The 25,667-nt window shown below is 42.0% G+C and overlaps 1 protein-coding gene across 3 annotated transcripts in view; it reads right to left on the minus strand.

Annotated features, from left to right (window-relative positions):
• SLC4A4 (solute carrier family 4 member 4) overlaps positions 1–25,667 on the minus strand; it is a 237,617-nt gene that overhangs the window by 187,021 nt on the left and 24,929 nt on the right. For all 3 annotated transcript variants that reach the window (XM_063458670.1, XM_063458672.1, XM_063458671.1), the window contains exon 2: positions 927–1,000. In XM_063458670.1, coding sequence (XP_063314740.1) covers positions 927–999 — 73 coding nt within the window. In that variant the 5' untranslated portion in view covers position 1,000. The remainder of the gene's footprint in view (positions 1–926; positions 1,001–25,667) is intronic.

Genomic DNA, 25,667 nt, shown 5'->3' on the forward strand with positions numbered 1-25,667 from the left:
AGTAGATGAAGTCTAAAATAACCGAACTGGAATTTGGAAACATCCACCAAGTAATCTATTTTTTCAGTACGGCTATTTTTGTCTGAAATCTGAAATTTGATTTAAATATCTAACATTTCAAACTTTAGTGAATAATGATTTCGGTACCATTTTAGGGAAGCAGGTAATAAGACTTGCAGGGAGATACAAGGGAATAACACCTTGCTGATTTGAATTTAAATCTGCATGCTGATTGGTCTCTTTTTTCCACCAATCAGATTACAGCAAGAATTAAAAGTGGAGTCGGGTCAAGAAGGTACGCAGATGAGAATAAACGGCTAGCCCATTATCTGCCATAAAACGCAGACATAATGGAATGAGAAAAGTAAAATGGAAACCTTGCATTGGTTTTGGTCAGATATTTCTGTGTATCTAGATGCACACTTTTAAACAAAGTGAACTTTACTTGACAAATTAATGTTTATGTGAACTGAATAGCAATTAAGTGAAAAATGCATTTCACAAGATTAAATTGCTACGATGTAATTCTGTAATTCCAGTTTTTGGTAATACGGAAAAAATAAATAAATGTATAAATAAGATGTATAAAGGAGTATATTTTTCCCTTGTACACACTGGAGAGAATTTGAGATAAGTCCTCATTGCTGATTTTTTGGTGTCTGTTCAGGAGGTTTGCCCTTAAGATATTCTTGCAATCATGGTATTCTTGAATTTGTATAATATATTCAATGCGGCAGAAGATGTGGCATATTGAAAATATATTACTAAAACAAGCAATGCGGTTGCATTTATTGGTTGTATACCAAAATACTATGCCTTAATTACCGTAACAAGATATAAATGCCTTCACCTCTTCTACATGGTTGCTAAGAGAAAATAATTTGTCACATGGTAAAATGCAAAGACAGGTATGTGTTCTTCCTTACCTTCTACCTCCTCTTCATCACACACGTGCTTTAGGAATGAAGCCCCTCTGTCCAAAACCGCCTCATCCTCCATCCTGCAGTAGTAAAAAAGAAAGAAAGAATGCTCAGATCGCTCCTGGAGTGAGCTTCCTGTTGAAATCCTTCCCCTCGACAGGTTAACCTGAGTATTGCTGTGCATATTATTTCAATAAGTCTTTTCTTTTCCCGGGTCCTCGAATCCCCATCAGATAATAAGAATGATAATGCCAACTGATTAAGACTCCATTACCCTAGGGCATTTACGTCAACAGGCATATAAAACAAAGGTAATCCACAGATGGTATCAATATAGTTATGATTCTCTTTATGCCACAATGCCAATGGGTGTAAACTCCATTCTGCACTTTTAGTGGTGCCCCTGTGCCACTGTGACACGAACAGGCCTGTGTTCAGAAAACATGACAGGTACACCGGCACACACAGACCAGCAAAGAACATGCACATACTAAAGAAGCTCTGGCTTACTTCTGTCTCTTAATACTTAAGAGATGCAAGCTTTGTGTCACATGCTGGGCTAACAGAAAGCTGACATCTGTGGATTATGCAAACTCTGAGCTACTGCGATCAGCCTGGGTAGTACAGCATGGTTACGGGCACTGTCACTTATATGTCACTTAACTTTGTGAGCGCAGCATGCCAGACAACAGATTGACAACAGAATTCTACGTTTACTAGAGCTATTATTAGTCCGATCATTATACAGAGTATTAAATAATACATGATACACTTAATCAGCTAGTTTAACTCACTAAGTGCCATGGGAATAAACAGTGTCAGTAAGGCCAATACAGTAATTTGTGGATAATTATCTATATTTCTCAGTTATTGGTCAATCATATTAATACACAGTGTAAATCTCTAAAAGCATAGGATTTCCATTAAAAAAACATGTTTAACCCCTTAAGGACCAAACTTCTGGAATAAAAGGGAATCATGACGTGTCACACATGTCATGTGTCCTTAAGGGGTTAAAGGAACACTCCAGGCACTAAAACAACTTAATCGAAGTGAAGTTGATATGGTGCCAGGAGGCCCCCAGGCACATTTTTACCTTCAGAATTTAAACAGCTCATGAACATTTAACCCAAAATTGTCTCCAGCGCCAATCTCAACTCCCCCTGGTGGCATAAAGCTTCTGAAATTTCAGATTCAGGAAGCGCAGAGTACCGCCGGGCAGGTGGCCACTGATTGCCTGAAGCTGTTATGGTGCCTTATGAAGCATTTACTGTCCCTTTAATAGACTAACCATCTGAATTGAGATTCCATTCAGTTAATAGTATGTACACTGAAGGTTTGACTTGATAGTGTGCAGTACTGTAAACTGGTTAATTATATGGAGAACACATAACGGTGGGTCATGTATTATGGGAAAATAGTGCCATCAAATGGTTCTGAAAACATTATTATTGTCATCACATATATAACGCCAAAATATTACTCAGCACTTTACAATCATAATAAATGTCTCTGGTTATATGCCACTATTTCCCATAAAACATGAAAAGCTGATAGGTATCTTTTAGATCACGTGGTATTTTTAGGTGAGAGTTAGTATAAACAAGGCCATCATCGTGACCAAAATTGAACTTGTTGCTTATGGAATAGTTTAACAATATTCACCAATCACAGAAGAAAGAGTTATTAGAAGAATGTTGTAATCACAGGCAAGGGGACTGGTGGAAATGCCCTGCATTCTAGGTAGCCTTGTGATGGAATGTTTGTGATGGACAGATAGATACACTCAGATGGAATGTTTGTGATGGACAGATAGATACACTCAGATGGATGATAGACAGACAGTCAGATAGATAATGCATTCAGAAAATATTCAAAACCCTTACATTTTTCATATGTTTTAGGTTGCAGCCTTTTGCTAGAATTGTTTAAATCATTTTTTTGCACACAAATCTACACTGAATACCTAATAACAAAGCACAAAAAAGGTTATTGGAAACTAAGCAAATTTATATAAAGGAAAAGCCTGAAACATCACTTTTAATGAATTTGTCATAACTTTTGCTTTGACAGGTATAATTTAACTCAGATGCATCCCATTGCTTTGGGATATGTGAACACTTTGATTGGAATCCACCAGTGGGAAATTGAATTGATTGGACATAATTTGGAAAAACACACACCTGTATATTTATCGCACAGCTGTAAATGCATCTCAGAGCAAACTCCAAACCATAAGGTCAAAGCACATAGATATTATTATTGTATTGAGGCCCAGATTTGTGGAAGACTACAAAGAAATTACAGCTGCATTAAAGAATCTCAGAGCCCAGTGAACTTCCTTAAATCTTAAATGAAAGAGTTTGGAACAACCAACACAGAACTGGATGACAGGCCAACCAAGAACGTCTGCTTGAAATGTGTAAAATAAAGCAACTAAAGGACGCTCCGATAAGGAGAAGGAAAAAAAAAAAGATTCTCTGGTCTGATGAGAGGATAAGAGAGAGTTAACTGCTTGGCCTTAATTCAAAGCATCATGTCTTGAGGAAATCAGGCACCACTCATTACCTGCACAATATCACCCCAAAGGCAAAGCTTGAAGAGTGTTTTTCATTGGCAGGGACTACGAGACTGGTCAGTGTTGAGAATACAGATATCCTTAAAGTATTACTCCAACCACCATGACCACGTCTGCTTTTTGAAGTGGTCATGGTTGTAGGAGTCTGGTTGTGCACACATCCAGAGATATTTTCAATTGCATGTTGGGTGCAAGTTGCATCCAGGCTGCCTAACGCCAATTCTTTGCAATATTTATGTCTGTCGGCTGCGCGCACTGCATGCTGCCAACACACGTAACCCTTCACCTTTGAAGGCAGAGACTGTAAGGGAGGAGTTCTTGTGTTCCATCCCTTCCCACAGACTTAAGCACTCCCTTCTCCCAATCTCAGTTATTTTTTAATCCCCGCGCTAAAACGCTCTTTAAACATTTATTTTTGGTGAGGCATATAGAATGATTACAATAGGGCATTATTCTACAGCTTAACAAAAAGGTTGGAAAAACCCTTTAAGGAAAACTGGTCCAGAGGGTTTAGGACCTCAGCCTAAACTCAAGGTTCACCTTCCAATAGGACAATGACCCTAAGCACACAGTCAAGACTATATAAGAGTGGAATAGGGACAAATATCCAGCCAGAGCCTGGACTTGAACTCAATCAAACTCTCTGTAAAGATCTAAAAAAAATAACTGCCCACTGACTGTCACCATCCATTCTGACAGAGCTTCAGAGGATCTGCAACGCCTGTCACATCACAACCAAAGGTGCTTCAACTAAGTACAAGGTTATAGGTCTCCATGCTTACGTCAATGAGATGTTTCTGGTTTTGTCAAAAATCTGTTTTTTGCCTTGCCATTCTGGGGTATTGATTGTGGATTAATGTGAAAAAAGAAAAAAGAATAATTTAAACAACTGTAGCATACGGCTGCAAAATTGAAAAACATGAAATGTCTGCATAGTTTCTGAAGTCTCTCTGGATAGATAGACAGACAGATAAAAATACATACATATGCAAACTTTAATTTTCTGTATTCCCTTTGTAAGCACGTGCAGGAACAGAAATCATACCAGTTTCACTTCCTGTTCCTACAGCCAAACTAATAAGTAACATACACCCACTACAAAAGGCCAAGATCTTTAGGAATTTATATGGCTGATAAGAATTACAAACAGGAACATAATCCTTCCTTATGCGTACTGACCCCACAGAGAAAACAGAACAAAATACCAAGGGCTCTTCCTGTGACGTTAACCTCGTTTTGCTGTGGGTTTGGTGGTAATCTTGTGTTTGAGGAGTGTTAATAATCAGTGTTCCGTGACAATCAATTTGTAATGTGTACAAAGTTTCATCAGAATACCATAAATTACATTTGAACAGGATGGGGAACATAAAATATAAGCTGAAAAAGAAGTCACACCATACAGAATCCCTGCGATGTAGTAGATAAACATTAAAGGGACACTATAGTCACCAGAACAACTACAGCTTATTGAATTTGTTCTGGTGAGTAGAATCATTACCTTCAGGCTTTTGCTGTAAACACTGTCTTTTCAGAGAAAATGCAGCGTTTACATTACAGGCTAGTGATAACTTCACTGGCCACTCCTCAGATGGCTGTTAGAGATCCTTCCTGGGTCATGGCTGCTACAATGCATCCAAACATTCAGTGTCTCTTCCCTCTGCATGCAGACACTGAACGTTCCTCATAGAGATTCATAGACTCAATTAATATCTATGAATTATGCTGGCTCTGCCCTTGATCTGCCTCTTTGTCAGTCTCAGCCAATCCTATGGGGAAGCATTGTGATTGGATCAGGCTACCACTTCTGCCGATGTCAGCAGGCAGTGGGCAGGTCTAAAGGAAACAGAGCCAGAGCTAGCAGCTCCAGACTTGAATACATGTAAGATTTTGCTATTTTTAAGGAGGCATGAGGGAACCAGGGGGGCTAGATGGTAGTTTTAACCCTATAGGGTCAGGAATACATGTGTTTGTGTTCCTGACCCTATAGTGCTCATTTAACTTTGTGTCAATAAGCACTTACAGGGTTATTCACTAAACTGTGAATTTGTCAGGAATTTGCCACATTTTAGGTCCACATGGCCAAATTCAAAAACTTCTCTAAGTGAAAAATGTATCCAATTTGGCTGTTTTGGTCTAAAATGTAAAATTCACTTGGAATTCACACTTACGGTGAAGAGCGAGGATAGGACCAATGGGTAGCTTGTGGTACAAAAGGAAAACAGTGCTTGGACTTCTACACCAGGAATGAAAAGGAGAGAAAAAAGAGAGGTAAAGAGGCTCTGTCACCAAAAATAAACTTTAAGTAGCCTGCCTCTAAGTAGTTCCCTATGTATGAATCTATTAAAAAGAACCACAGAGAATACAATAATGTAAAGTAAGGACTACTTTTTCTGTATATATTGCATTTAAGTTGGCAAAACTTGACAATGGCTGGAGATTAAGAAAGGTTTTGTTTCAGTTGCCAATCAAATGTACCCAACAATACATCAGTAATATTAATCCAAATTAAGGGCAAACAGCAGGCATCGTAGGCAGAGAAGAACAAAATAGCTGCACCCAGATATTGAGATTCGGCACAAGGACGAATAGATAATGAATATAAATAGAGGCAACCGGGGGAGTGTAATCATTAAAGGGTTACATCCAAGCATCATAACCACTACCGCCCACATTAATGGCCATGATAACGGCTTTTTACCCTTTCCCTGATACCTTATAATGGAGCAACACTTTAGGCATCTTCTGCAGGGCTGTGTCAGCTGGCTGTTTTTAGCCAATAAATGCAACTCTATGCATGTCTTCCACACTGACTAATGACCCCCAGGATGGAGTTAGAAGAGAGGCTGATTTTAGTGTAGATTTGCAGGCATATCAAAAGATCTCGGTTTACTTCTAAATCAGGGATTGTTAGGTGACGGTGTATAGAGCAGGTTAAAGGGCACAATAGGACTTCAGGTTAGTAGATAGTCATCATGTAACACATGACCATGTCTCACAAACTAAGCCACATCTTTAAGATGCACATAAATGACATATGATTTAATAATTTTACTGGGTTATTTATGGTTTCTTCGGTATAAGGGCTGAATTTGGAACACATTTGGAAAGATATTGTATTACAATGTTCAATTATTAAATTTCTTATCATCTCTTTCCTGTTTTGATCACTAGATTTCCACTCTACACAGATTACAGTGTTCCGTTCTCTATTATAGTAAATAATTGCATCTCTATACAGTAATATAAGGCGAGTCTGTCACATCTGTGATAAAAAAAATAAATCACATCCTTGCACTGTGCTCAACTGAATCAATATATATATATATATATATATATATATTTGCATTGTGTAGATTCATTTTAGAAATTTGCTGTGAACATGTTTAGATTTTCATTGATGTCTATTTAGTATCAAACATTTTTATTAAATTTTAGGTATGTATGAATTATGGATGTTACCACAGATTAGGTTTTTGCAAGTGTCCATAGTTTCTACCTTCGATAATAATTTTGAGGTTACGGAAAAATATATAAATATATAATAAAGAGAACTAATAAACAACTAACAAATGAACATAGAAAAATAAAAAAACTATTGAACAAGATACACCAGTGTGCTCTGTCCTGTAATAAAATAATATCCCAAAATGTGTAGATAACAATGGCTGACTGGTTTGTATTCAATGTCAGGAAGCCTGGTCACTACTCCAGCAAATGTGTTAGAGTTCTCAATTCGGTGTCCTCCCCTTTCTTTTAGCACCTTGTAAAGCTTTAGAATTTATTGAAATTAAGAATTTTTTGTTCAGTTTTAATTTTGGATCACTGCCTTGGATTCCATGCTTCATTTCCCACAAGGAAGCCAGCAACTATGTGTATGGTTAATTGTCTGTACAGGGTGAGAACCTGTTACATAATCCAATAAGTTATACTGATTCATATTGATTATTTATGATAGGGGCAGTGTCTGATTTAATATTTTATCTTACATTTGGGTGGAGGGGTTTAATATATAGACCAGATCTTTTGGCCCAACAGGGTTTGTCTCTACTATCGGCAACAGCTGCGTTTACAGAATAGCGGCTGTTTACTGACTGCTCTTTTTCCGAGAGCTCTCACTCAATGAAATAGAGCAGCCCCAAATTAAATGAAAGTAAAAAGAAAAAAAAATTCTGAAAAGTTTTTTTAGGGTTTGAATGGTTATTGGTTTCGCTAATTATGAAACTGATATTCAGCATTTTACTGATAATCAGTATTGGCCTTGTAATTTACATATATTAATGATAAATTACTCACCTCTCCCAGTCACCACACACTGTTTTCAGCATCCAGAAACTCTAGCCGCCAGCCAATAAGGTGCCACAACGTGACCTCACATCACCCCTTTCTGTGAGTCACTGCATGCAGAGCTCAGCAGAAGGCAAGGAGATGACACCATGAATAAATACTGTAATGCACCGGGTTGGCTGACAGAGTGCTAGGAGTGTGATTGCTGTCAGTAGCCACACTCCTATCAGTAACAGCACTGTCTGGGATCTAAGTGATCCCAGCATGTGCTGGCTGTCTTAGAGTGACTTGAGTGTGACTGCTGACAGCAATCAAACTCCTATCAGTAACAGCATTGTACAAGGTGGGATTTCACTGAAACCAGCATGTACTGGCTGTCTGAGACTAGGAGTGTGATTGCTTACATCATGTTCGGTTAATGCAACATTTGTGTAGAAATTGCGTTACTTTTTCCACAGAATGTGTACAGAATGTTGGCACCAGTTATCGGTAATAGGCCTGAAAGTCAACCGGTAATCAACTGAAATAATGATATCGGTCTATCTCTATTTTTCCTCTTTGACAAAAGACAGAGCTATCTCTTGCCAAGCCTATCACTAATGAAAGGAAAAAGGCTCTTTATAGGGAGATATCAGATATCAGAGTCCATAGACATCAGCGTTGTACTCCCGTGCATGTGTGAGGCTACTGTGCTGACATTGGCTCCTGGCAGAAGCTGAATAGGACCTCGTGGAACAAGATGGCGGCTCCTGCGAGGGACATGTACAAAAACTACCTTCCCCTGCACTCCCAGGACATTGCAATACAAGTGGAGCAGTTACCAGCAGGGGTCTTTTAAAAATATGCAAAGACCCCAGATAGTGACAGCCACTCTACCTAAGAAAAGCTAATGTAAACTCCTGCATTCTTTGGCATTGGTAGTGGAGGTGAGGAGCTGAGCCCAGAAGACCCCAGGTAAGCAGTCAAACTGTTCTAAACTAATGGAGGGGGGCACCAAGGCTTGTGGTGTTGTTCATGGTGCTTTGAGCGTTCCTTTAATGTGTTTGTCATTTATTTGCTGTTCTAAATTCTCATTTTGAAAGTGTAAAGTGCTACAGAAGATGTTGGTGCTATATAACTGATAATAACACAACTCGCCCTTAACGGACCACTATAGGCACCCAGACCACTTCAGCTCAATGAAATGGTCTGGGTGCCAGGTCCCCCTAGTTTAAACCCTGCAGGTGTAAACATAGCAGTTTACACTGCAGGGTTAATCCTGACAGCCACTAGAGGCCGCTTCCGTGATTCTCAGCATGAAAATCGTTTTGAACTCACGCAGCATGAGTTCAGATCCCCATAGGAAAGCATTGAGTAATGCATTCCTATGGACGGGTTAGATGCTTGCGCGGCTCTGGCTGCGCATGTGCATTTGGCTCCACTCAGGAGCTGATGTTGGCAGGGGGAGGAGAGGTCACTAGCGCCGAGGGAGCCCAGTGCTGGTTTATGGTAAGTGGCTGAAGGGATTTTAACTCCTTCAGCCCAGTGGAAGGGGGGCCATGAGGGAGGGGGGGGACCTAATAACCCTATAGCGCCAGGAAAACGGGTTTGTTTTCATGACAATATAGTGCTCCTTTAAGAAGTCCTTTTGTTGTATTGTTATAGAAAGTGGCAATATTACTACACATTTCCTCTATTTATTTTTTACTTGTAAAGTTCCTCCTCTGTGACATTCAGAAGTGTTACGCAGGACTAAAATTAGTGTCCTTGCATCAATATTTATATGTAAATATTAACTGTATCATTTCCTTTTGAAGAGTTGTATTCTTTCCACAGTGCATTACACTGGCATTAAATCGAGCAGAAAGCTCATACATTGTAAATATTTGCTTAAGGTAACATGCATTATAACAGTCAGACAGGACATGAGACACCATTATAGTTTCCTATTAACAAACATGCTCTCAAAAAGAACAAGTGTCCAAAATAGTTGTGTTCTGTATTAAACATAATTTCATTAACATTTCATTGACACTAGGTGCATAACCTTAGAGCCAAGGACCTATTGTTTTACATATGGTAAGCATCCATTTTTTTACTTTATCCATATTAAATATTAAACTTTGTCAGACATACTGCCCTATTGTTGTATTCCTGTGTTTTCTCTGTGGGGCACGTCTTAAGATAGAAGACACGTGGGGTGCTACCTAGAAAGGCACAAATATGTTGTGGCTCCATTACATCTGAGGGAGTTTTTAGCTGCTTGTTTTTAAAATTTTGCGCACACTTAAAGGGACAGTATAGTCACCAGAACAACTACAGCTTATTGAATTTGTTCTGGTGAGTAGAATCACTACCTTCAGGCTTTTTGCTGTAAATACTGTCTTTTCAGAGAAAATGCAGTGTTTACATTACAGCCTAGTGATAACTTCACAGGCCACTCCTCAGATAGCTGTTAGAGATCCTTCCTGGGTCATGGCTGCCTAAAATGCATCCAAACATTCAGTATCTCCTCCCTCTGCATGCAGACACTGAACTTTCCTCATAGAGATTCAGTGATTCAATTCATCTCTATGAGGAGATGCTGATTGGCCAGGGCTGTGTTTGACTTGTGCTGGCTCTGCCTGTGATCTGCCTCTTTTTCAGTCTCAGCCAATCCTATGGGGAAGCATTGTGATTGGATCAGGCTACCACTGCTGATGATGTCAGCAGACAGCTTGTTTTTCTGAGGCAAACAGCATGCAGATCTAAAGCTTCCGGCTTGAATACAGTAAGATTTTGCTGTATTTATTGAGGCATGAAGGGCCCAGTGGGGCTAGATGGTGGTTTTAACACCATAGGCTCAGGAATACATGTTTGAGTTCCTGACCCTATAGTGATCCTTTAATATTTTCTTGTCACAATCATGTAGTATATTTTAGCACATTAATAATGTTCCTCGTCATTCTATTATACTAGGGTTATTCACTATAGTGAAAATTCAAAGTAAATGTCAAACGTAAGGTCAAAATAGCCGAACTGGAAAAATTCTCAGTCAGCTATGCTTACATTTGGGCTACTTTGGCCTTAAATTTTAAGTTCACTTTAAGTGCTCACTAGTAAATAACTTTGAGTGAGTCCACTAAAAAATATTACAAGACATTGCAGTGTTTTAATTCTGTGCATTACTAGGCTAATAAAGTTATTCTGAGCAGATTAACATGATTTTTACCAGCAGCGAGCAACTTCAGCCCAGTTTGTGCCGGTCACCCCTCTCTCCCCAACTGTCAGCTGTTTTCTGTGACAATCACTCCTCTCTCTGTCTGCCAACCCCATTTCTGTGTCTAAAGCAAGATTAAGATTCTGCAGAATCCTGGACAAGATACCAATTCCGGAACTCTTACACTCACGACTACTTTCATATCTAATATGAGCTCAGCAACCATCAACACTGATCTCACACACTGACAGTTTCCATGCACTGATCTGTACAAAAAGTGGTTACTCACTAAAAATTGTACTGAACTGATGGCAGGATTACAGAATGTAATGTATTAACAGTGCAGTTGGAAAACCACTAACAGGGCTATTCAAGGTGAATTCAATGTGAATTTCATATTTTAGGTTAAAAAACCCCAACAATTCTCTAGGACCTCGGTGCTGGAATCAGATAAGTGTTTAAAGGCATTTTTAACCATTTCATGGTGGAGGGGATGGGGGTGGAGATAAGGATGGACAGAGGACTGCAGGGGGTCCCAGTAGTGTTAAGAATACAGTTTTGTATTCCTAACACTATAGTGTTCCTTTAAATATGAAATTCTCTTGACTTTCACTTTAAACTCTCACTTTAGTTAATAACCCTGATTGGCCTCTAGCTTAACTATTTTAACTTCAGGTTTTTTTTTTCTTCAAAATAGCTCTACATTCACCACATTATCACCCTTTGATAACATATGTATACATCCGTGACCCATCCCTGCCGCTACCATTGCCACCTTTCTGCTCCATTTTTTTTATTTCATTTCCTTTTTCCTCTCCCGCTCCAATCCTATCCAAATGAATCCATCCCATCCATATTTTTCTCCACCAGTCTCTATATCCATCTCTTGTGTCTCTCTAAAACACTCACTACACACTATTCACCAGTGTCTCTTTAGCTAACTTTCACAGAATAGTAAAATGCAAAAATAAAAACACTAATTTTGGTAACTGTGTGTATTCCTAGCCTGGCCATATAATGTCATAATGTACAATGTATTCAGAAATATTCCTAAATCCATTATGCTGAAAAAAAAAAAAAAGCAATAGATGTCATAAACTAAGCCAACATTTCACCACAAAAAGTCACAAAATATGAGATGGAAAAGTGTCAGTGATGCTTTGACAATTCTCCTTTAGTGTGTCTATTTATCACCACTTTCTGAATATTGGTCATGGAAGAATGATTGAATTAATGGCAGCAGTTGCAAACAACCATTGCAGCACTGGAGTGTGACTCTTTTCAAATTACTGATATGTTGGAAGAGAAGCAATAGAAAGAGAATCGCCACAGCCCCTCTCCCAACACTGGAAAGGTATGAACTTGGGATGGGATGTGATGGGACCAAGGGAGCATGCTAGTAATTCAACATACGTCAAATATAAAATATAAACTAAAAAAAAAAAAAAATATTAAAAATCATGTACTATAAACAAAACATAATATGGAAGCATGCATACGAGGGAGAAAATGGCATCTCAGGGTTCTAGAGACATCTTTGAAGTTTTTGATGATTCAGGACCTTAAAGGGACACTTCAGGCACCAAAACAACTTCATCTAAATTAAGTTGTTATGGTGCGAGGAGGCTCATGGAGGCACTCTTACCTTTAGGGGTTAAACCGTTCTCGAACATTGTTGCGTCCAGTGCCGATCTCAGCTCCCCCCCTTCCCTGGCAGCTTCTGGATTCTGAATTTTTAGATTCAGGAAATGCAGAGTGCCTCCAGGGGCTACTGGCACTATAACAACTTAATTTAGATTAAGCTGTTTTGAAGCCTGGAGTGTTCCTTTAATAATTTCCCCATAATACACAATTCAACATTATGTATCATCACTTTCTTTATATAAAGAAGATTAATTTGAACCCAAAACATACAACATCAGTCAGTTTATTGACTTCAAACAGCATTTTGACAGATGAAGACAAAATCATAAACCAGGTAGGTAACCCTATAAATTATGATTGAGTATAAAAAATTATATATGTCTACCCCACCCCTCACTACAAATCCTCTATCATAATCAGCTTATACTAAACTAATTCTCATGCAATGACTCATCTGAGATGAGCAACTCAAATTGTGACATTAGTTAACTAGTTATTACCTTGATTTTATCACCTGGATCTACTTAAATCACACCTGTTAACTGTGTGTTTTATTTGCATTTTGTGTTGTGGCATTGCAATGCATGAAAAGCACACCAATATACCATCTCTGCATTAAATGAAAAACCTGAAAGTAAATATAAATTTGAATTTACTAGCAGAACTGCCCCCAGGGCTGGCGCCCCAGTAGGGAGTGTGAAAACCGTGTGTAGGATTTAGCTAATTTACTGAAAGCATCAGCTGATCACTCTCAGAAAATAAACTAAGCAACACCAATTTAGCTCAGTGTAGAGAGTTTCCATTTCTGATTGGGGTTGCAAAAAAAAATCTCTTCAAGGGACATTATGGGCACCCAGAGCACTTCAGCTCATTGCCCACAGAGTCCCTACTGCACTCACGGCTGCAATATTAAAGATTGCAGTTCCAGAGAAACTGCAATGTTTATTTTGCAACACATAGGAGGAAAGCACTGAGGGACATCTGCGCTGAGATAAGGTAATTAAATAAAGGGTTTTTAACCCTTTATTGACCAAGGCGGGGGGATATGAGGGGGAGAAGGACAGAGTGAGCCATAGTGACAGGTATACAGCTTTGTATTCCTGGCACTTACACTATCTCTTTAAATGGAAATATAGTATGTTTGTGAATTTGTCCAATTCTGCTATTTTGGCCTAAAATACGCAATTTTTCTTTGTGTCAACTCTACAAAATGTAATAATTAGTCAATAACGCTACAAAACATGACAAAATTGGTTTCTTATTTTGAGAGGGGGGAGATGATGACCATATAAAAATAAATGTGTTCGAATAAAGACAGTAAAGAGTACAAAAATCATTCCTGATTTCTCTTTATTTAATAATACAATTCCCTTTTGGATTTATCAGCCATTAAATTCACTCCAGCCTAGTAAATGTAATCAAAGTCAGCACTGGATTTATCATCTTATTTCAGGAACTGTACTCATTTCTAATAATAGCACAGGAAGGAACTACTGAGATGTGTATATTAAGGAGGAAATCCGTGGCCAAGAATTTAATAGCAGTAAATTAAACCTAATATTACATCTTCTATCGTAAAATGATTAATTTTATTAAAGCCAAATAAATGATCCTCTGAGCAATGTGAGCATTCAAAAAAATTGTGATGACTCACTAAGTAAAAGAAGTGATAGAGTATCAAAAAGTATATACTATCTGTGTAAAACTATTTCTTTTATTTTTTTATTGAGGATCATTTTAACCCCTTAAGGACCAAACTTCTGGAATAAAAGGGAATCATGACATGTCACACATGTCATGTGTCCTTAAGGGGTTAATCTAAGGTCCATTTTAAATATGTTAAAACAAATACCTCTTCTTACCTATAAAGCACCAATATTTTCTGCAGATTAGTGCATTGGGATCACAAGAATTTGACGTTGTAATGTCACCTCCTGACATTGATGCCCCTGCATCAAACTTCTGTCACCAACTTTAACCCAGACTCCAGCGTCAAAATATGAGAGCAACTTCCAAGGTTGACCCATCCGTGCCATTCTCACTTGGTCCTCAGCCAACGTGTCATTTCTGTTATCTGAGGGATCCCTGGTGGTCCAGAAGTATCTATCTATCAATACTTAGGACAATGTCCTCGGTGTATATAAAAACAAAACTAAGCAAGAGAAAGTGTGACTTCGAAGATAACCTACATTATAAAAATGACTCACAATGTTATCTGTTTACAATATATTTTATTTAAAGTGTCTATTTGGTATCAGAGATCACTGCAAGTTCATCCCATATTTTCAGTATTACATAAAGGATCAGAGGGACATTTCAGCTCACACAGCGTTTATGAAAGCGGATATTTATGGAGCCATGCCAATGCAGGGGCTTGCCAAATGACTACAACAGGCTTGTGGGATTGCTGAATCTTGTCATTGCATGTACAAAATGACAAATGTACTGAAGTCCTATGAGGCTTGTCTCATTATGAAATGATTGTGTATTGTCACTTCAGCCTGGCTATCCCACTTCTAATTATAGATATGATGACTTATGGTATGGTTTACAAGATCACTTAATGATAATTTACAGTGAGGGAAAAAGTATTTGATCCTCTGCGGATTTTGAACGTTTGTCCACTGACAAAGAAATGATCAGTCTATAACAGTGATGGCGAACCTTTTTGAGCCCGAGTGCCCAAACCGCAATACATGCCAACTTTTTTTTCCTTAAAGTGCCAACACGGCAATTGCGTGTGTGTGGAGGGGGGGTGCGTGTGTGTGGGGGGGGGGGGGGGGGTGTGTTGTATGTGAGGGGTGCTGTGTGTGTGTATGAGGGGTGCTGTGTGTGTGTATGAGGGGTGCTGTGTAAGTGTATGAGGGGTGCTGTGTAAGTGTATGAGGGGTGCTGTGTAAGTGTATGAGGGGTGCTGTGTAAGTGTATGAGGGGTGCTGTGTAAGTGTATGAGGGGTGCTGTGTAAGTGTATGAGGGGTGCTGTGTAAGTGTATGAGGGGTGCTGTGTAAGTGTATGAGGGGTGCTGTGTAAGTGTGTGGGGGGTGCTGTGTAAGTGTGTGGGGGGTGCTGTGTAAGTGTGTGGGGGGTGCTGTGTAAGTGTGTGGGGGTGCTGTGTAAGTGTGTGGGGGGTGCTGTGTAAGTGTGTGGGGGGTGCTGTGTAAGTGTGTGGGGGGTGCTGTGTAAGTGTGTGGGGGGGCTGTGTGTGTGGGGGGGTTGCTGTGTGTGTGTTTGGGGGGGTGCTGTGTGTGTGTTTGGGGGGGTGCTGTGTGTGTGTTTGGGGGGGTGCTGTGTGTGTGTTTGGGGGGGTGCTGTGTGTGTGTTTGGGGGGGTGCTGTGTGTGTGTTTGGGGGGGTGCTGTGTGTGTGTTTGGGGGGGTGCTGTGTGTGTGTTTGGGGGGTGCTGTGTGTGTGTTTGGGGGGTGCTGTGTGTGTGTGTGTGAGGGGGTGCTGTGTGTGTGTGTGAGGGGGGAGCTGTGTGTGAGGGGGGTGCTGTGTGTGTGTGTGAGAGGGGTGCTGTGCGTGGGGTAGGGGTGCTGTATGTGTGTATAAGAGGGGTGCTGTGCTGTGTGGGGGGTAGGGGTACTGCTGGGGGGTAGGGGTACTGTGTGGGGGTAGGGATACTGCTGGCGGGGTATGGGTACTGATGTGGGGGGTAGGGATACTGTGTGTGGGGGGTAGGGGTGCTGTGGGGGGGGTTGGGGTACTGCTGGGAAGTAGGGGTACTGCTGAGGGGTAGGGGTACTGTGTGGGGGGGTAGGGGTACTGTGTGGGGGGGTAGGGGTACTGCGTGGGGGGGTAGGGGTACTGCGTGGGGGATAGGGGTACTGCGTGGGGGATAGGGGTACTGCGTGGGGGATAGGGGTACTGCGTGGGGGATAGGGGTACTGCGTGGGGGATAGGGGTACTGCGTGGGGGGATAGGGGTACTGCGTGGGGGGATAGGGGTACTGCTGAGGGGTAGGGGTACTGCGTGGGGGATAGGGGTACTGCGTGGGGGGTATAGGGGTACTGTGTGTGGGTAGGGGTACTGTGTGTGTGGGTAGGGGTACTGTGTGTGTGGGTAGGGGTACTGTGTGTGGGGGTAGGGGTGCTGCTGGGGTGGTAGGGGTACTTCTGGGGGGGTAGGGTGCTGCGGAGATAGGGGTGGTGCTGTGGGGGGTAAGGGTACTTCTGGGGGGGTAGGGTGCTGCTGGGGGGGGTGGGGTGGTGCTGTGGGGGGTAGGGGTGGTGCTGGGGAGATAGGGGTGGTGCTGTGGGGGGTAAGGGTACTTCTGGGGGGTAGGGTGCTGCTGGGGGGGTGCTGTGGGGGTAGGGGTAGTGCTGGGGAGATAGGGGTGGTGCTGTGGGGGTAAGGGTACTTCTGGGGGGGTAGGGTGCTGCTGGGGGGGGGGGGGTGGGGTGGTGCTGTGGGGGGTAGGGGTGGTGCTGGGGAGATAGGGGTGGTGCTGTGGGGGGTAAGGGTACTTCTGGGGGGTAGGGTGCTGCTGGGGGGGGGTGCTGTGGGGGTAGGGGTAGTGCTGGGGAGATAGGGGTGGTGCTGTGGGGGTAAGGGTACTTCTGGGGGGGTAGGGTGCTGCTGGGGGGGGTGGGGTGGTGCTGTGGGGGGTAGGGGTGGTGCTGGGGAGATAGGGGTGGTGCTGTGGGGGGTAAGGGTACTTCTGGGGGGTAGGGTGCTGCTGGGGGGGGGGTGCTGTGGGGGTAGGGGTAGTGCTGGGGAGATAGGGGTGGTGCTGTGGGGGTAAGGGTACTTCTGGGGGGGGTAGGGTGCTGCTGATGGTGGTAGGGGTACTGCTGATGGTGGTAGGGGTACTGCTGAGGGGGGGCAGGGGTACTGCTGAGGGGGGGTAGGGGTACTGCTGAGGGGGGGTAGGGGGGTACTGCTGGGATGGTAGGGGTACTGCTGGGATGGTAGCGGTACTGCTGGGGGGGTAGGGGTACTGCTGGGGGGGGTAGGGGTACTGCTGGGGGGGGTAGGGGTACTGCTGGGGGGGTAGGGGTGGTGCTGGGGAGATAGGGTGGTGCTGGGGGGTAAGGGTACTTCTGGGGCGGCGGGGTGGTGCTGTGGGGGCTAAGGGTACTTCTGGGGGGTGCTGTGGGGGCTAGGGGTGGTGCTGGGGAGATAGGGGTGGTGCTGGGGGGGGTAAGGGTACTTCTGGGGGGGTGGGGTGGTGCTGTGGGGGGTAAGGGTACTTCTGGGGGGGTGCTGTGGGGGCTAGGGGTGGTGCTGGGGGTGTAAGGGTACTTCTGGGGGGGTAGGGGTGCTGTGTGTCAGTATCCCCCCCTCCCTCCCTCCTTCCTTCTTACCTGTAATGAAGTGGGGGGGGGGGACAGCCATCCCTGGTGGTCCGGTGGCGGTACCGTCATCCCTGGTGGTCCGGTGGTGGCAGGCAGTGCTTCCGGTTCGGGAGGCAGGGGAGGGATCTGTGATGCTGATCCCCTGTCCTCCCGCGCGATGCTGTGTGGAGCGTTGCCATGGTAACGCTCGGCAACGCTCCACACAGCATCGCGCGGGAGGACAGGGGATCAGCATCACAGATCCCTCCCCCTGCCTCCCGAACCGGAAGCAGAGTAGGCGCCTGCCGTTTCGGGCAGGCAGGTGCCTACTCTGCAGTGATGGCGGACCTGTGGCCGCGTGCCCACAGAGAGGGCCCGGCGTGCCACCTGTGGCACGCGTGCCATAGGTTCGCCATCACTGGTCTATAATTTTAATGGTAGGTGTATTTTAACAGTGAGAGACAGAATAACTAAAACAAAATCCAGAAAAACACCTGTAAAAAAAGTAACAAATTAATTTGCACGTCAATGAGTGAAATAAGTATTTGATCCCCTATCAATCAGCAAGATTTCTGGCTCCCAGGTGTCTTTTATACAGGTAACGAGGTAACTCTTAAAGGGAGTGCTCCTAATTTCAGCGTGTTACCTGTATAAGAGACACCTTTTCACAGAAGCAATCAATCAATCGGATTCCAAAGTCTCCACCATGGCCAAGACCATAGAGCTGTCCAAGGATGTCAGGGACAAGATTGTAGACCTACACAAGGCTGGAATGGGCTACAAGACCGTAAAGGACTGAAATCCTGCAGCGTACGCAAGGTACCCCTGCTCAAGAAAGCACGTGTAAAGGCCCATTGGAAGTTTGCCAATGAACATCTGAATAAGTTCAGAGGAGAACTGGGTGAAAGTGTTGTGGTCAGATGAGACCAAAATCGAGCTCTTTGGCATCAACTCAACGCGCCCTGTTTGGACGAGGAGAAATGCTGCCTATGACCCCAAGAACACCATCCACACTGTCAAACATGGAGGTGGAAACATTATGCTTTGGGGGGGTCTTCTAAGGTGACAGGACAACTGCACCGCATCAAAAGGACGATGGATGGGGCCATGAACCGTCAAATCTTTGGTGAGAACCTCCTTCTCTTAGCCAGGGCATTGAAAATGTGTAATGGATTGGTTTTCAAGCATGACAATGACCCAAAACACATAGCCAAGGCAACAAAGGGGTGGCTCAAGAAGAAGCACATTAAGGTCCTGGAGTGGCCTAGCCAGTCTCCAGACCTTAATCCCATAGAAAATCTGTGGATGGACTTGAAAGGGACACTATAGGGTCAGGAACACAACCATGTATTCCTGACCCTATCGTGCAAAACCCTCCATTTAGGTGGCTTGACCCCCCCTTAGCCCCTTTAAAAGGAGTTACAACTCATCTTAATTCCGCCGCACGGGTATACCAGTGCTGGATCTGCCCCCTTTGTGACATCACCAGAATTGCAGATTTTTAGCCAATCCAATGTTTTCCCATTGGGAAAGCACTGGAGTGGATAAAATCAACAAGGGGTCGGGGCCAAACACCATTTTGGCCAAAAAGCACCTCCTCGTAGAGATGCATTGCATCAATGCATCTGTATCAGGAAAATTCAGCGTCCCATGTAGAGCATGGCAGTGCTGCCTACTGTGCAGCACTGAGCCAAGAAGCACCTCCAGTGGCCATCTGAGGAGTGGCCACTTGGAGGTGTCCCTAGGGGCAATGTAAACACTGCCTTTTCTCTGAAAAGTCGGTGTTTGCATAAAAATGCTTGCATATAATGATTATACTCACCAGAACAACTACATTAAGCTGTAGTTGTTTTGGTGACTATAATGTCCCTTGAAGGTTCGAGTAGCCAAACGTCAGCCTCGAAACCTTAATGACTCGAAGAGGATCTGCAAAGAGAAGTGGGACAAAGTCACTCCTGAGATGTGTGCAAAGCTGGTGGCCAACTACAAGAAGCGTCTGACCTCAACAAGGGTTTTGCCAAGTACTAGTACCAAGTACTAAGTCGAAGGGGTCAAATACTTATATCACTCATTGACATGCAAATCAATTTATACCTTTTTTGACATTTGACATTTTTTTTTTTGTTATTCAGTCTCTCACTGTTAAAATACACCTACCATTAAAATTATAGACTGATCATTTCTTTGTCAGTGGAAAATTTTTCAAAATCAGCAGGAGATCAAATACTTTTTTTCCCCTTACTGTAATTGAAAAATGGCTCACAACATTTAGAGCAAAATGGTCTTAGAAACTCTTACTTTGCTGGGTGTGATTTTTTTTTTTAAATACCTCCTGGGTCACACTTGCCCTACAGATGTCTCCTACAGATGATTCCAAGTAAGTCTACAATGCCCATAATATTTCTTATACTCATCATTGATTCGTTAAGTGTGTTGAGGACAAGCAGTGATGATGCCTAGCACCAATACAACTGCACAAAAGCTGTCACACAATAGATTCTCGGCTGTACGAACGGCAATACTACACTGTTTAATAATGGACTTTTTGTGGTTAATGATCCCAAATGAAAAAAAAAAACCATAAAACTTCAAACTATTTTATCTGAGACTGCTAAAGTACATTTTCATGAATAAGTGATAACGAGAAGAACACCTTAGATTGATAAGTCTATTGATTGTAAAGTATAGTTGTGCTCTGAGACGTGTGCAAGTGGCCTCCACAGTCCTTTCATTGAAATTCAAAGTCAGAAAACATGTCATAAGCACAACATGCAACACTCTCCAGAAGAAAAATAAGATATTGATTTTATACAAAATTGGACGTGCCTCCTTTCAAACTTATTACAAATTCTGCAACACGTTGCTGGCATACAAGACCTTCATATAACCTTAATATGAGTTGTGGCCCTTTAACTATTTTATCACTGGCAACTATCTTTTGGCAACAAGTCAAAGAACAAAGACCAAGAATATAAAGAAGGAAATAAATACCAGTTAAATAATTACTAAAGACTCTAACAAGATAATATTAAAAATCTTAATCTTAAAAAAATCTTAATCTATCGCTTTTGATGTTAATGGCTGTCATAACAATAGTCACTTTCACATGTTTTTCACTCTACGTATAATTTGTTAAAGGGACCCTATAGTCACCAAAACAACTTTAGCTAAATTAAGCCAAAACTGCTTCATTAAGCTAAAGTTGTTTTGGTGACTATAGGGTCCCTTTAAGGTGGCACCTTATCATCAGTTAGAATTCATATCTAGTCAAATATTATACTTGCTTTGATGTTCTGTTGGCCATATGTTAATCTGATGAGTTTTTATCTCTCTGACCTTGGAAATCAATTTGCTTCAGACATCTATAGGGCCAGTAGATGCCACTTGCTCCTACTTCATTCCGAGACAGGTACATATGCCTATATTACCATCATAATTGTGCACCAGCATGAAACAGGATTGTATCACCTTTAGTAACATCTACATACAACAACTATACCGAACTGTAAAAATGAATCGTAACATAATCACAACTGTCAATTTTACTGGTTGCTTTCAATTTGTGATATACAACCGGGTGGCACAGTCTATGATCAAGCAGACCGCTATTGGAATTTATTTTGGCTTCCACTAAAATAAACAACCAAGCAAGAGCCCATTTTATAGGCCGTCATCATTTGTGAAAATCCCCAGCAAAAGTTAAACTTTGTGTATTAGATACTTAAAAAATGCCTGTATGACCGCTCTTTGAAAATAAAATGTTTTTCAGAATAAATGGAGGGAGGATAATCTCGATGCACTTTATGCCTGACTGTTCTTATGTCGCATTACATCAAGCGCAGAGTTCTGATTTTGCTTTAAATGGCAGAATATCTCTAAAGATAAAGCATTCTTGATTATTAAAGCAGTGCATTTTAAAGTTCAATAGATCAATTTTGCAGGACACTTCTCATAGATATGTTCAATATAATGTGGACTTTGAACTGCTTAATCTTGGAGTAAATGATGGAAAAATACTAATGCTACCAACGATTCTAAGAATTACACGAAGTAACCCACAGTATTTCAAATGGCTGCTAGGTAAAATCTCCCAACTCACCACAGACACACTTTCTGCAGTGGTTGTAGTGCCAGAAGTGCCCTGGTGTGTCCCCATTGTAAGTAGTCAAACATTTTTAGACTGATGAGACTTCTTACCTGGGGCCTGCAGGGCGATGCTCTCTGCTGCCACTACTTACAACACAACACCTGAGCTAAGCCCTGTAGTACAGGGCTAGATCATTAGTTTAGAACATCAGGTAATACTTTTAAGGTGAATATGATGGGATTTCGTTATAGACAGGATATGAGGTATAAAGGTGAGACTAGAGTCAAAGATAATACCAAAGCAGCAAGTTTGTAAGGATGGGCTGATGGGTGTATCAGTTTGCTGGGAGAGTGACAGTAGAGGATTAGTTATACTGAGGGAAGATAAGAAGCTCAATTTTGTAAAAAAAATGTTTTTTAAAGCAGCAAGAAATCCAATTAACGGCAAAAACAGTTGGTGGCATGTTGTAGGAGGGCAGAAGAAAGATCAGGGGGAAAGAGGTATATCAGTGTGTCATGTGCATATAGGTGGCACTGGAAACAAAGGTAACCAATACGTTTACCAAGGGAGGCAGTGCAGAGTGAAAATAGAAGATGGCCAAGGACTGAGTCTTGAGGGGCTCCAGCTGATACAAGTTGAAGGATGAAGGTGTCACCAAAGAAGGGTATGCTGAAAGAGCATTGGAGTATGTTAGACACGACCCAGGAAAGAAAAGTAGGTGAAGATCACAAAGGGCAAAGGTATAAAGGGTTTAGAGAAGGATAGTGTGATCAACAGAGTCAAAAGCAGAAGAGAGGTCAAGAAAAATTAACCTGAAGTACTTAATTCAAACTAGACAAGTTACTCAATCCAGAAGTAACAATGTGATATGGCCATATCATACTGTGCCACACTAACTGGGTTTATATATCACCATTGACTGTCTTGTGGCAGCAATCCATGCAGCATCTCAGACTCCAATTTTGCACAGAATTTACATTAGAAAAACAAAAATAGCCCTGCAAAACAGGGACAATGTAGTGTGTCCTGAAAATATCCAATAGTAGGGGGTAACCCTATATATATGAACTGACAAAAAGAAAAAAAAAAGGGGGAGATCCTAGGACAAAATGTCCAGGATACACAGGTAGGATATCTCAGAGTGGACTGTTACTAATAAAAACCACAAGTTTATTTAAACATCATAGACATCACAAAAATAAAAAAAACACACACCCATAATCCCAAAAATAGGGGAAAGATATATAAAGCTCAAATTACTAGGAAGGGAAAGCCAGAATAAATGGGAGAATAACAGGTAAGTTGCTCATATGGCAAATAAAGCACATAATGCAAATAACTGAAAAAGTTATAATTGGAAATCCCTAATGTACAGTCTTACTAAGATAAAGACCTAAAGGGATAATATCTACACTATACAAAAATAGGTAGATTGAATAGAGCCTCTAATCCCATATGAAACCTAGCTCCAGGATTAGCAGAGTGATGAATAGTGATACACACCAATAAACAGCTATTTAGGAAAAAAAGTCCCTATGGCCTTGTTATATATATTAGCCAACAGGTCCCTAAAGCCCTGTAATGTCTATAAGCCAACAGGCTAACCACTGCTGATCCTATATATCGCTAAGAAGTCATAGAGCAGGCTAGAACCCTTCCTAGACTAAATCAAGAAATCGGCTGAAATTCCCCATCAAATAAACAAATAAACACCCCAAATAAAGTGCTGGAAATAAAAAGTGAAGTGATTAAAGAATCATAGTAAGCCTAGGTTTTTCAGTTATTTGCATTATGTGCTTTAGTTGCCATATGAGCAACTTACCTCTTATTCTCCCATTTATTCTGGCTTTCCCTTCCTAGTAATTTGAGCTTTAGATATCTTTCCCCTATTTTTGGGATTATGGGTGTGTGTTTTTTTTATTTTTGTGATGTTTTATGATGTTTAAATAAACTTATGTTTTTTATTAGTAACAGTCCACTCTGAGTTATCCTACCTGTGTATCCTGGACATTTTGTCCTAGGATCTCCCCCTTTTTTTCTTTTTGTCAGAATTTATATTAGCCACCCAATACTCTTGTTCTGGGCAGGCTAATGACGCTCTAATGATGGTTGCCAAACGTTGAGGTAGTGATGTAGGGAAGTCCATAATAAACAGCTAAAATCCTACCAAAGTTTAAATGTTTCATGTGGCGGATCTTACCACCTATTTCGTGTGTTTTCCCTTCATTTAGTCTGTTTTACCCTTTTTCCATTCGGGAGCACTACGTACGAATAAAATACATTTGTCTCCAGAACGAGGACCACACCTGTACCCCATTAAAACGTTCACATCAGCAACTTAAGTGCGAAACTGCAAAGGAAGCAATTAATGAATGCTACCCCTGGGTGGCCGCCATTTCGTATAACCGAACGCACGTGGTATATAAAAGACAAAATAATCCCTTCTCCCAAACGTGGGCAGCAGTACTTGGTCATTGAGTGCCTGGAACTCCTTTCAGCTAGGCACTTGCACAAACCCCGGTAAAGAATACACATATATGAACTACCGAACAGGGGGAGCATTCCTACCCTGCAACGAAGAGATTCCCTTGCATGGTGTTTGCACGGGAACCCCCGCACACAGGGCTGGATTAAGAGCACAGTGGGCCTGGTGCTGACCATTATGATGGGCCTAATTACGGAATCTTATCGACCAAAAACACTAAAACAATCATGCCTCCAAAGCGTTGTGTATCTGATGGAGATGGTGTTGGAGGGAAACTCATAGGATGCTATACGAAAACACATACCCTATGCTAATCTCTCACTAATTTATGTTTTCATCTTTCAAGTAAATCCATGCCCCCTAACAGCAGTGTCCAGTGAAGCAGGAAGTCAATGGGCGGGGTAAAAGAGTGGGCCACTGGTGCGAATCACGTGACCAGACCTGCCAAAAGGGGAGAACATGCCCAAAAAGGGGCATGTCTGTCCAAAGAATTTGAAGGACAGCCTGGCATGAATGCATGTCAGGCTGCCCGCCAATCCTGCAAGCTGTCCAACTAAGGGCATACTATGCAGGCAGCACCCTGAGCTTGACATAAACGTCTAATGATGCGCTCAGTCCATGCTTTCGAAGGACTGTCCCCTAGCACTCGCTGGTCCACTTGTCTCCTTACCTTCTTACTAGCAGGCAGAAGTTCCTGGTATATAGTTTGAGAAAGAGAAAAGGTGTATGTAGTAAGTGTAAAATAAAGGGGACATGCCACGGTGTTAGAGAGACCAACGTCTGCATTACTTAAACTAATTTTATTGTCAGCCAGTCCAGTACAAGTTATGTTCCCATACATCCCTCTTAAGCTTCCAAACTTAAAGGGACACTATAGTCACCAGAACAACTACAGCTTATTGTATTTGTTCTGGTAAGTAGAATGATTCCATTCAGGCCTTTTGCAGTAAACACTGTCTTTTCAGAGAAAATAACTCCACTGGCCACTCCTTAGATGGCTGCAAGAGGTGCTTCCTGGGGCAGTACTGCCTAGTGTGCAGCACTGCCATCCAGTGTCTCCACCCTCTGCATGCAGACACTGAACTTTCCTCATAGAGATGCATTGATTCAATTTATCTTTATGAGGAGATGCTGATTGGCCAGGGCTATCTTGGACTTGTGCTGGCTCTGCCCCTGATCTGCCTAGTTGACATTCTCAGCCAATCCTATGGGGAAGT

The sequence above is a fragment of the Pelobates fuscus genome, chromosome 6 (assembly GCF_036172605.1).
Source record: "Pelobates fuscus isolate aPelFus1 chromosome 6, aPelFus1.pri, whole genome shotgun sequence".
NCBI lineage: Eukaryota > Metazoa > Chordata > Amphibia > Anura > Pelobatidae > Pelobates > Pelobates fuscus.